Source organism: Bufo bufo, chromosome 9 (genome assembly GCF_905171765.1).
Source record: "Bufo bufo chromosome 9, aBufBuf1.1, whole genome shotgun sequence".
In the NCBI taxonomy this organism is placed as follows: domain Eukaryota; kingdom Metazoa; phylum Chordata; class Amphibia; order Anura; family Bufonidae; genus Bufo; species Bufo bufo.
This window is the reverse complement of record NC_053397.1, coordinates 169,805,029-169,817,931: the sequence shown is the minus strand read 5'-3', so window position 1 is coordinate 169,817,931 and position 12,903 is coordinate 169,805,029. Positions and strand designations below refer to the sequence as shown.

At 40.9% G+C, this 12,903-nt stretch overlaps 1 protein-coding gene across 2 annotated transcripts in view; it reads left to right on the top strand.

Annotated features, from left to right (window-relative positions):
* CYTH4 (cytohesin 4) overlaps positions 1 to 11,095 on the top strand; it is a 65,576-nt gene extending 54,481 nt beyond the window's left edge. For both annotated transcript variants that reach the window (XM_040407321.1, XM_040407320.1), the window contains 4 exons: positions 5,507 to 5,583; positions 5,670 to 5,741; positions 9,775 to 9,920; positions 10,339 to 11,095. In XM_040407321.1, coding sequence (XP_040263255.1) covers positions 5,507 to 5,583; positions 5,670 to 5,741; positions 9,775 to 9,920; positions 10,339 to 10,417 — 374 coding nt within the window. In that variant the 3' untranslated portion in view covers positions 10,418 to 11,095. The remainder of the gene's footprint in view (positions 1 to 5,506; positions 5,584 to 5,669; positions 5,742 to 9,774; positions 9,921 to 10,338) is intronic.
* Positions 11,096 to 12,903: the final 1,808 nt, after the last annotated feature.

The following is a 12,903-nucleotide window of genomic DNA, read 5'->3' as shown; positions in this document are numbered from 1 at the left end:
GATAAACTTACCCCCCTCCCAGTCTGTGACTGTCCCTGCTGGCTGCTGCAGATGAGGAATCTCATCTGTCCCTCCCTCTTGACTGATAGGGCTGCAGGCTCTGGACATGTTGTGGGGCCCTAAAAAGTCTCCCTCCTGCACTGCTGCTACAATGGTAGAAGAGCAGAGTACATGTGCTGCTACTTATGGGTTGCAGTGAATGCACAGTCTCTGTTCCAGCAGAGCCTCTGACTCTGAGCACATGCGCCACTAGGCGTGGAATTGTCCTGGTACGGCGAGATAGGACTGGATCGGTCTGTTCCTCCCAGCCACTATCATATGTCTCACTGTCATAAAGCTAAACTAACAGGATTGTGCTCCACACCTGGTGATGACATACCGCCATATGTATGAAGTGTACTTCAATAAAAATAAAAGAAATTACTACTTTGAGATGGCATCCTTATCATCATTATTATTATGCACTTATTGGATTAAAATGTATTTTTTCTGTGAGATTTTAGTTCTGCAATTGGGCATGGTGGGCGTGCAGGGGTCTGGTGGTGTTAGGAAACGGTATTGAGGGTAAGGGGGGCCCAAATTGAACTCTTGCACCAGGGCCCATGAGCCTATAGCTACGCCCCTGGTGTCACCTTTTGTGTCACCCCCATCTCCTCATAGATTGTAAGCTCTTGCGAGCAGGGCCCTCATTCCTCTTTCTTTAATTGTTGACCTGTTTGCAGCTATGTTATTTATGACTGGCTTGAAAAAGCACAACAAGCGTGAAATGGCTGTTGCCTTCTAGCTGTGTTTTGCCTGCATGATGCTGACCTTTTTATGTGAATAAGGCCTCATGCACACGACCGTATTTTGTTTCCGTGTCCGATCCGTTTTTTTTGCGGATAGGATGCGGACGCATTCATTTCAATGGGTCCACAAAAAACGCGGTGCTGTCCGCATCAGTAGGTCCGTTCCGTTGCTCCGCAAAAAAAATAATGCATGTCCTACTTTTTTCTAGTTTGCGGACAAGGATAGGCATTATTACAATGGATCCGCAAAAAGACGGATCTGCAAAAAAAAAAACGGATGCCATACGGAACGTCATCCGTTTATTTTGCGGTTACGCAATTTGCGGACCGCAAAACACATAAACGGTCGTGTGCATGTAGCCTAAGGCTACATGCACACGAACGTTGTTTGTTTCCATGTCCGTTCCGTTTTTTTTTTGCGGATAGGATGTGGACCCATTCATTTCAATGGGTCCGCATCAGTATGTCTGTTCCGCATCAGTATGTCTGTTCCGTTGCCCCGCAAAAAGAATTGTGCGTGTCCTATTTTTTTCTAGTTTGCGGACAAGGATAGGCATGGATCCGCAAAAAAAAACGGATCTGCAAAAAAATCTGATGCCATACGGAACGTCATCCTTTTTTTTGCGGATCTGCAATTTGCGGACCGCAAAACACATACGGTCGTGTGAATGTAGCCAAAAGCTGCAAAGAGTATTTTTTGGTGAGTGCCACATTCTTTTTTCTTTTCTCTCCTTTATTTATGACTCTGTTTGTACTGGAACCCCTTGATTGTAAAGCACTGTGGAATATGTTGGCGCTATAAGTACTATTGCTTGTCATAGATTCTACGGAGAGAGACTTTAGTGAGATAGAGAGCCAGGAAGACCATCATTTCGATCCTTGCCTGAATCCGTACACTGTTATCTGGTAGAGAATTGCACTGTGTACAGTAGAAACTGTGAACTGCTACAACTGGAGGTACTACAACTCCCAAATGGCACTACAGTAAAGAGAGATGTTTATTCTATTTAATCTGGCCTGGTTACTGACTCTTCAACTATACGCTGGCCATGGGCATTTGTACTAACGGTCTTTTCCAATAATCGGCCTGACAATTGCCCAGTGTAAATCCGGCTATACTGTAAATGGTAGTGAGGAGGTTAATTACAGTGTCTCTAGTGGTCTAAGGCACGTAGGGGTTAATGTAAGAATCCCTGGTGGTCTAGGGCAGTGAAGAATTAAATGTAAGAGTCTTGAAAGGAGCGCAATTTAAGGCTTAATACTGTAAACCTGTGGAAACTCACTCATCATAACGTAGAAATACATACAATATATTAATTATATAAAAAGAAATGATGTTATACTGAAAACCTGTTCAACCAACATTGATATACAGCTTGTTACAAGAAAGAGATCACTAATAAGTGGTGCTCCTATCACAATCATTACTGCAGATTTCAGCCCCTGGATGTAAACAAGAATATTCATTCTCCCCCAGCAGGCAAAGATCTTAAAGTGATCCTAAAAATGCAGTCTAATCTGCAGGCAGGGTGTTATATAGCAGAAGGAGCTGAGCAAATTAGTCTTGTGGGACAAGATTCAGTAAAACATGCAATCTATTCATTGAAATCGATGTATTTCCTATGCTTAGGAGTCATGTGGGTGGTGCTGCTCAGTGATTGACAGCTAAGTCTGCATGATGAAACATAGAGGCTATCAATCACTGAGTAGGACAGCCCGTATGACTCCTAAGGATAGAAAGAGCAGAGATACATGTATAAATTACAAGTTTTACTGAATCTTTTCCCTTAAAACTATATATGAATCTGCTCAGTGTCTCCTGACTACAGATTGGATGGCATTTTCATACTGACAGGTTCCTTTTAAAAGTGATGAGGAACTAAAGCATAAATGTAGATTATAAAGATGTCTTTTATATAATAGCCTTGTCACTTTTCATTGTAGAATAATGTCATACATAATATACTACCAAGGGTACAAATAGGAGTTTCAAGTTCCCCCAAGTATACAGCATTAACCCTTCAATTGCCCTGACCCGGTACTCTTAAAATTAACCCCTCAGTTCCCCAGACCACCAGAGATCTTTACATAAAACAGTTGGAGAGTAAGGCCTCTTTCACACGGGCGAGAGGTGAACGCATTGCACCCGCACTAAATCCGGACCCATTCATTTCTATGGGGCTGTGCACGTGAGCGATGATTTTCATGTATCACTTGTGCGTTGCGTGAAAATCACAGCACGCTCTATTTTGTGCGTTTTTCACGCAACGCAGGCCCCATAGAAGTGAATGGGGTTGCGTGAAAATCGCAAGCATCAGCAAGCAAGTGCGGATGCGGTGCGATTTTCACGCATGGTTGCTAGGAGACGATCGGGATGGAGACCCGATCATTATTATTTTCCCTTATAACATGGTGATGGGTCATGTGATGGACCATGTGATGAGCGCAGTGACGTCACCACAGGTCCTTTTCCTCAAAGAAGAATAAAGAAGAGAAGCCGGGCTGCGCGAACAAGTGGATTAAGGTGAGTTAAATAATTTTTTATTTTTTTTTAACCCCTCCATCACTATTTTGCTAAGCATTCTATATTAAGAATGCTATTATTTTCCCTTATAACCATGTTAATAAAATCTACACCTAACCCAAACCCGAACTTCTGTGAAGAAGTCCGGGTTCTGGTCTGGGTACCAACATGCCAATTTTTCTCACGCTCGTGCAAACGCATTAAAATGTTTTGCACTCACGCAAAAAAATCGTGCATCTTATCCGGCACAAATCCATGACGCCCGTGTGAAAGAGGCCTAAGAATGTCAGTCACTCCACCGGTGAGAAAATTACCTTCACTACGAATTTACCCAGCATGTACCTTACTAACAGTACCCTTTCACTGCTAAAAATCTTTAGTATTAATCAGTTGACTTTTGTAGACCACCAGGTATTGTGAGGTTTCGCTCTGGTAGACAGGATTAGCGGACGCAGTATAGAGGCAACAACAAGTTCTTTGGATCAAACAGTTCAGTGTTTTATTCACACTTTAGGCAAGTGACAAAACAAGCAGTCCTAAACAAGCAAAAAGTCACCTTGTGGTGTTGGTGGTAATTCACACCATGCGGCAATTCTGCCTCAAAGAGTCCTTGCTGATAGCAGCACCAGCCTGTTTTCACGCCAAACAGGTAGCAAGCCTTCATTCAGACACAAGAATCCCAGATCCCAACACAGAGACATGGCTTCTGAGCCCAGCTGCCTATTTAAGGATAGCCAGGTGCTGCCAAAACCCGGACCGGCACTTAAAATCAAGTCCGGCATTTGATCTCACCTGGCTGTAAATCAGCCCAGCAGCACATGCTGGGAGGAAAATACCTGCCTTGCCAGACAAAACCTTTCACTGTGTCACAGTATACTAACACAAACCCCATCACTGCCCTAGACCAGCAGGAACACTCACAATAACCAATAATGCCCTCACGAGGGATACTGACATGAACACCACTTGACTACCATAGACCACCTGGGATACAATCACGTTTACTGCACTTGACCGGGATGCTGTTTATGTGCTTTGTTGGTGTGTGGCACTGCACTCAGTCTACTTTCTATCTAATTATTATGACACTCTACATTATATTTATTAATCTGGTTCAGAGGAAACTAGCTGCAAAGACTTAAAGGTAACAATTACTTCTGTTATAATAAATGGACTTATAGGTACATTTACATGATATAATCCATGGGGTTACCAGTCATTCCAAAATTACTAGTTCGTTTGTGTGTTATATGTAAAAATGTATAAGGTATATATATACAGGTGAAACTCGAAAAATTTGAATATCGTGCAAAGTTAATTTATTTCAGTAATGCAACTTAAAAGGTGAAACTAACATATGAGATAGACTCATTACATGCAAAACTAGATATTTCAAGCCTTTATTTGTTATAATTTGGATAATTATGGCTTACAGCTTATGAAACACCAAAGTCACAATTTTGAGGTACCCTTTGCTCAGGGGGTATGGATTAATTAACTGACTAGAGTGTGACACTTTGAGCCTAGAATATTGAACCTTTTCACAAAATTCTAATTTTAAAGTGAACCTGTCACCTGGATTTTGGGTATAGAGCTGAGGACACGGGTTGCTAGATGGCCGCTAGCACATCCGTAATACCCAGTCCCCATAGCTCTGTGTGCTTTTATTGTGTAAAAAAAAACAACGATTTGCTACATATGCAAATTAACCTGAGATAAGTCCTGTCCCTGACTCATCTCAGAGACAGGACTCATCTCAGGTTAATTTGCATATGTATCAAATCGGTTTTTTTACACAATAAAAGCACACAGAGCTATGGGGTATTGTGGATGTGCTAGCGTCCCTCTAGCAACCCATGTCCTCAGCTCTATACACAAAATCCCGGTGACAGGTTCCCTTTAAGCTGCATTAATGCAATTCCTTTTAATTTGCATTACTGAAATAAATGGACTTTTGCACGATATTCAAATTTTTGGAGTTTCACCTGTATATATAGTTTCAACTTACAATGGTTATTCCAGAAGCAATTAATATTGTAACTTCAGTGAAAACTGCATAGATATAGACATTGCTTCTATACATGCCAATTCATTTACATTTAAAAAGGCATTTTATCAGTAAGGCATCTGCGAAGTAAATGCTCAATTTACTCTTTATTATGAGGTTGATAGCAGCTGACCTTACTTGTTACAGGAGGTCGTGTGAAGACTTGGAAAAAACGATGGTTCATCCTCAAGGACAACTGTCTTTATTACTTTGAATATACAACGGTGAGAATGACACTCACATGAAAGTACAACACAGGGAGTAGGTTAAAATGGAGACGTATTAACCTCCAATATTTATGTTCTTACAGGATAAAGACCCACTTGGAATAATTCCTTTGGAAAATCTATGTGTTGAGTTAGCAGAAGACCCTAAAAAGCCGGTAACTATGAAATGGATATGGTTGTTTTATTTTTTAGTTTATTTTATGCTGCTATATTCCATAGCGCTTTACAGATATTAACATCAAGCTGTCCCCAATCGGGCTCACAATCTAAGTTCCCTATCAGCATGTCTTTGGAGTATGGGAGAAACCCAGAGTACACGGAGGAAACCCACACAAACACGGGGAGAACATACCAACTCCATGCAGATACTGTCCATGGTCAGATTTGAACCTAGAACCCCAGCGCTGCAAGGCACCAGTGTTAACCACTGAGACTCCATGCTCCCCTATTTTTTTAGTCGTCAATGGAATACATAGAAGAGTGGAAGCCTCATAGCAAAATTATATCTTACCCCTCCCCATCATGGTGCCTGGTTTTGCCAACCAAGAAGACTTTTCTTCTTCTTAATAAAGTTTACTTTTTAAAAATGTAGAACTGTTCAGCTGATCCCTAAGTGCCTGTAAAAAACAATTGAGGTTATAGCTAGTATTGAGTGAAACAAGCTTCGGATCATAGATACAGCATTCAAACAAAGTTTTAAACGAAGCGACTTCGGATCTATGATAATACAACACTACTTATAGCATACCTAACCTTCCAAACTCTGCATTAATCAATAGTACAATGTGTGTACATGAGAAATAACACAATTTTGGCCTTTATTTTACTTGGCAGTTTTCCTTTGTGCATGCTGTAACTCTAGTTTGTAGTTTTCGCAGGTGGGTGGGTGGAGACTACTTGCAATCTACTGCACACACAGAAAGTAAAGGAAAATCATCTTCCTAATCATCTCAAAGTGACTCAGAACTAGCCCCAGGATAAGGCAGGACATTACAGAGAAATGCTGACCTGTATTTTTGTAAATTAAACACTTGTGCTGAGCTACAACCTTCCTATATAGCTGTGCAGTCTCTCTTTATCTGTGCTTGTCTCCCCTGTCTCATGGTGCTCCTGCTCACTCCCCCCCCCATAGACTTGTATTGACATCTTCCTGTGGAGATGGTCCATTTTATATGAAAACATTTTCAAGGTGAAATGCAATTAACAAGCAGTTGGGGGGGGGGGGGGGGTACACGAAAACTAGATATTTCTTGAAGAGTAACTAAACTTTTATTTAACTTTTTAAAAAGGACCCAAATGCCCTAAAAATCATTTTTATAATATACTTAACAGATTTTGACTAAAGAAATTGGCACCCAAAGTCTTGATTTCTACTCTGCTTTAAATTCACTATATTCGCACATCACTGACCTCTCAGCAGTGTATGGAGTATGGATTCCTTCCACTGTAGCAATGTGGCCCACAGTGAACGATGTATGGACAGGAGCACAAATAGCTGCCCCTGCCTGTGCCCACTCCGCTCAGCTAAACCTGGGTAACGATGTGCCGTGCCAGGATTAGCTGAGCGGGCACAATGAGGAGCAGTTATGTACACCATTCACTGCATGCCCCATTGCTACAGTGCAAGGAATCCGTACTCCATACACCGCTGAGAAGTCAGCAATGTGCGAATATAGTGAATTTAAAGTGCAGTAGAAATCAGGACTTCGGTGCCAAGTTTCTTTGGTAAAAAGGCAAAATCTGCTAATACAGTATATTAGAAAAATGATTTATGGGGCATTTAGGACATTTAAAAAAGTTGAATAAAAGTTTAGTTACTTTTTAATGATAAAAAAGTACTGCACAATATAAAAACATAAATACAGATAATACATAAATGTATTTTAAGCACAGGCATTAGGAAGTCTATTTCACAGAAGTAATGTGGAACATGATCTCACACACATAAGGAGCATTTACATATGCCAAGCTGACTGAGCAGGCAATTATTGGGAAGGAATGGTGACTACTCTCTACTAATTCTCCTTGATCAATCTGCTGCATTTGACATTGTAGACCATCATCTACTCCTCACCATGCTCCAATCTATCGACCTTAGGGACACCTTCTTTCTTGGTTCTTTCTTGGTTTTCTTCTTATCTCTATGGCGGCTCTTTTATCAGAAGAGTTGGTTTCCAGTACCATCTCTATGTCGATGATACCCAACTATATACTTCTTCCCGTGATATCACCCCTGCTGTACTACAGAACAGCAGTGACTGTCTGTCTGCTGTCTCTAACATCATTTCCTCTCTCTATCTGAAACTGAATCTTTCAAAAACTGAACTACTGGTGTTTTCTCCTTCCACTAACCTACCTTACCATCTCCAAGACTTCTCCCGAGCTGCAACATTCTTCTGGAATGCCCTATCCCAAGCATAATTGCTATGGATGTTAATACATAACATCCATAGTTTTAGAGGTTAGCCTATTGCATCCCCTCATCAAACCCTTCTCCATTCACTGCTCCCCCCTTCAGAATAATTTCTCTGAACCTGATCTATTAGCACCCACCACAATCAGAAGCACTACAGATATTGGCTGTTGACTGGCTCATGCAGCTTTATATCTACTCCCCCATTGTTTTAAGATGGCCGGACCATTGTATAATGAAGCACTTTTTACCTACAGGCAGGACAGTACAGAAAGGAGCAGAAATAGCTGCTCCTGCTTGTGCCCACTCCGCTCAGTTAAACCTGGGTACCGATGTGCCTTGCCAGGATTAGCTGAGTGGTGCACTCACAGGCACGAGCATTTATGTGTTATACACCATTCACTGCAGTCCCCATTGCTACAGTGCAAGGAATCCATACTCTGTACATCGCTGAGAAGTCAGCAATGTGCGAATATAGTGAATTTAAAGCGCAGTAGAAATCAGGACTTTGGTGCCAAGTTTTTTGGTAAAAAGGCACAATCTGATAATAAAGTATATTAGAAAAATTATTTATGGGGCATTTAGGACATTTAAAAAGGTTGAATAAAAGTTTAGTTACTTTTTAATGATAAAACATATTTCAAAGTTTCTTGTGGTCACTTGTACTAATGCTTTTTGTTAAGTTGTGTGAGAGTACAGTGACTCTTTAAGTCTCTACATGTCCCTCCTTCTTCTATACATACACATAAAGTTTTGTAAGGAGTCTTCCTACTGCAGTCACATGACCAGTATTTGTAATAAATCTGGTGCTCTACTAGTACAGCTCCAGCTCCACTGAAGGAATACTTTATACAGTCCTTTCAGCATGTTTATGGTTTAGAGGGTGGGAATCCAAGGGACCAGAGAGGGCCCAGGTAAATTGTTCTGTATTTTATGCTTATTCATTATCCAATGTAATCTTAAAAAATTCCTTTAATAATCATTATGGGAAATTATACAGATTTTTTAACTATTTTCCAACTGCTTTGCACCAGTTTCTAAATGTTAGAATTTTTGAGCAGTATATGATCCGCCAAGTGGTAGCTTAAAAATTGCAAGCAAATTTGACCAAGTAAGGCTACTTTCACACTTGCGGCAGAGAGATCCGGCAAGCAGTTCCGTCGCCGGAACTGCCTGCCGGATCAGGCAAAATGTATGCTAACTGATGGCATTAGTAAGACTGATCAGGATCCTGATCAGTCTTAAAAATGCCTGATCAGTCGAAAAAATGCATTGAAATGCCGGATCCGTCTTTCCGGTGTCATCCGGCAAAAACGGATCCGGCATTTATTTTTTTTACCTTTTTTTCAGTCTGCGCATGCGCATACCGGAAGGACGGATCCGGCATTCCGGTATTCTGAATGCCGGATCCGGCACTAATACATTCCTATGGGAAAAAATGCCTGATCCGGCATTCAGGCAAGTCTTCAGTTTTTTTAGCCGGAGATAAAACCGTAGCATGCTACGGTTTTCTCTTTTGCCTGATCAGTCAAAACGACTGAACTGAAGACATACTGATGCAAACTGAACGGATTACTCTCCATTCAGAATGCATGGGGACATACCTGATCAGTTCTTTTCCGGTATAGAGCCCCTGTGACGGAACTCTATGCCGGAAAAGAACAACGCAAGTGTGAAAGTAGCCTAAAGCTCCACACATGACATCACTGCTTTTCATTGTTAATTGTTGCATTAAGATTATGCATAAAGGATGTCTTTTACTGTACTTTATTTAGCACTGCTTTGACCTGCACGCCAGGGGCCAAACTGTTAAAGCATGCAAGACCCAAGCAGATGGGAAAAAAGTGCAAGGAAACCACCAATCCTATCGTTTATCTGCAACAAGTCATGAAGAAAGAGAAAGCTGGGTACAAAGTCTTAGGTTGGTCTTTACAGAATACTTAAAATATCTTGTTGTATGTATAAATGTTAAAATTTTTCCTTTTCAACAGAAATAAATAGGAGAGCTTAGGCAACAAGTACTAAGGTAGACTATTAGTAGATGTTGTCCAAATTTGTAAAGAAAATTCTTGATTTCAAGCACTTGTCACCTTGCTATCTGGTTATGCGCCAGATCACAAAGTTTGCTTTATGTACATTATTTGACAGTAGAATTATCATGAACCATCAACCATGGGTAGGGCCAATGGAGTCTATGGGCCCTATGGAGTGCTTTCATTCTGGTGATTATGGCCACACTGATCTCACAGCTTTTGACACTGGATTTGGCATTTATTCTCACTTTTTGTCTATGACTCCAGTCTGTATGCATTGTTTTCAAGGGATTTATCATCTTTCAGATCCAGCATTTCTTGGGACCCTTTTTATGATACTGTCACCCTCCAGAAGAAGATTTTAGCAATCAAAAATGGTCACTAATGAAGACAACAGCAAGCTGTATATAAATAAACCTCCCGTGAACTCTGCAGCCGAAGTTTCACACAAGGCAAATTATAATGGGTGGTTCAATATTTGGGCCTGTTTGCGATGACTTACCGTACCTATAATTAAGATCATCGTTCCAGTTTGGTATGACCATGGACCATCTAAGCTTTCATATTTTCCAGGTGAAATGTCATCAATCTAAAAATGAAAAGAATTTAAATGTTATGCTATAACCTCATGCTCTAGAAAGTCTACCTAAAAGGTCACAGTCCAGATATGGCTCTCCAAGTCTTTAGTATCGCCTTCATCAACTCTGCAGAGCTTAAGCGAAGCATATGCCTAACCATAATTAACATGGACAAAGCAGAATAGGCAGTAGCAAGACAAGAGAAGCAGTAGCAGGGCTGGATTATCGTCGGAGGCCCTTGGCCAAAAGAACCTAAGAAAACAGAGACTGTATGTATAAATGTGTAATGAATAATAATACAGTTGTGTTTGAAAGGGGTACGGAGGAGGTCACCAGGTGGTGCAGACCTCTCTGTAATCCAGCCCGGGGCAATATTATTCTATGAAGGTCATTTGTGTTCAAATCTATAAAACAGATTGTACTTATCTGTAAATTCTGAAGTTCTGCATACACAGGAAATGTATAAAGGAAGTTTCTCTACCTGCCCTATGTGTAATACTTTACTGTACTAACCTTCTATCAGGCTGAATCACCCAGGATATGTTTTTGTAATGATGCCTGCTGTCACGTAACATCTTAAATATTAAAGGAAACCTGTCATTTTGAACACAGTGTCTGATCTGCAGGTAGAACAAGAAGAGCCAAGAAGAGTGATATATAATTTTGTAGGAAACGATTTAGTATAACTTGTCCTATCTTCATTTATATCTTTGCCCTATGCTAGGAGTCCTAACTACTGACCAGAACAGCCCACTGGACTTCTAAGGATAAAGTGAGCAAACGTTTAAACAAATGGTTTACAAGTTATCCAGAGTTTTTTCAAAACTATATATTAATCTGCTCAGCTCCTCTTGCTGCTTTTTCTGCTGTTTCAGAAAGGACTACAAGGACAAGGGTCCCGTTAAATATTTTACAGCATTGAATGAGTAAACATTAAAAAAAGAAAGAAACTTCCTTGAACAGCTGTATCCCATGTAGCCAGCAGAGGTCATCTGACACCATGATACCAGCAGAAAATATAATTACTGTGAGTCTTTTGCTCGGCAATTATATCCGCGTTGCTCATAAAGTCTACTGGCATATTTCACAGCTAAAAAAGACAACTTAGCAGGATTACACGTTGGTGTCACTTCAATTTGCAAGGAACTAGAACCTATTACAGTGCTACTGATGTATAGGTTAGCCATTAAAATGTGCATATTATGCTGAATATTCCAGTTTCAGAATCACTTTCATCATATTTTCCGGGTGAAAAAGAGACAGAGCACTCGTAGAGCTGGTGCATGGTTGCATGTGCTTCTCTTGGAGTATTGCAGCTGAAGATGAGCGTTATCCCCTCTGGCAATGATACACTTTGAAAATATGATACATGTCTCTTACACAGAGTGTGCATACATTCAATACCAGCTACAGATCTGTCCTCATTAAAACTGATGTATGTAAATGAGGCACCAAATATCTTTTCTTTGAAGTCCCCGCTAACAACCAAGATAAAAGGGATGCAGTTTAACCCTCTCGCTTCAAGCAGACACAAGTGAAGCGGTTACTCATATCTGCTTCCTGACGGCTGCATTTTCATCTCAGAAGCCCCAAAGCCCATACAGAATCTGAGAAGGGGGGAATAAAGGACCTTTCATGTTAATCCCTCATCGCTCCCTATCACGTCACCCTCTAGTCAGATTTTCCTCCAGAGGGACATTGCTGTCAGAAGATAATTTGCAGAGGGGATTTTTAAATATGTCTGCCCACTGGGAATTTTCAAAGCAAATGCTTTATAATTGAGTCTAGGCTATTGCTTGGTATATTTAACCCACTAGTTCCAATGGAGACATAGAACATCTGTGAATAAGTAACCCCAAATATTGTAAACTGTTTTTGGTGAGCTCTTTAGGTTGTATTTCAATGTGCACAATTTTTGTTACAAAGTATTTCATGCATGTCGACGAGATGACGGTGCTTGTGGTGCACGGTGTGATGTGTGTGGTCTATGGATCACTGGACTTGCAGCAATGAAGCATCAGGTTTAATTGGTGCTGAGGATAGGAGGTTTCCATGGTAACAACACATCCCATCTCTGCAGTGCGCTACTGTGGGGTAGGACACACCCCAGAGAGGGATGGGGAGAAGAAGAGAAGAGAAAAGGAGGAGAGCATTGGAGGAGTGAGGGAAATCTCTAAGTACAAGACTGGCTGGTGGAAGGAAACGACCTAGATGGGCAATGCATATCATATACTGAAATGAGCAAAGTAATAGCAAAAGGTGTGGGTGGGGGTGAGGATAAATGTTTAATGTG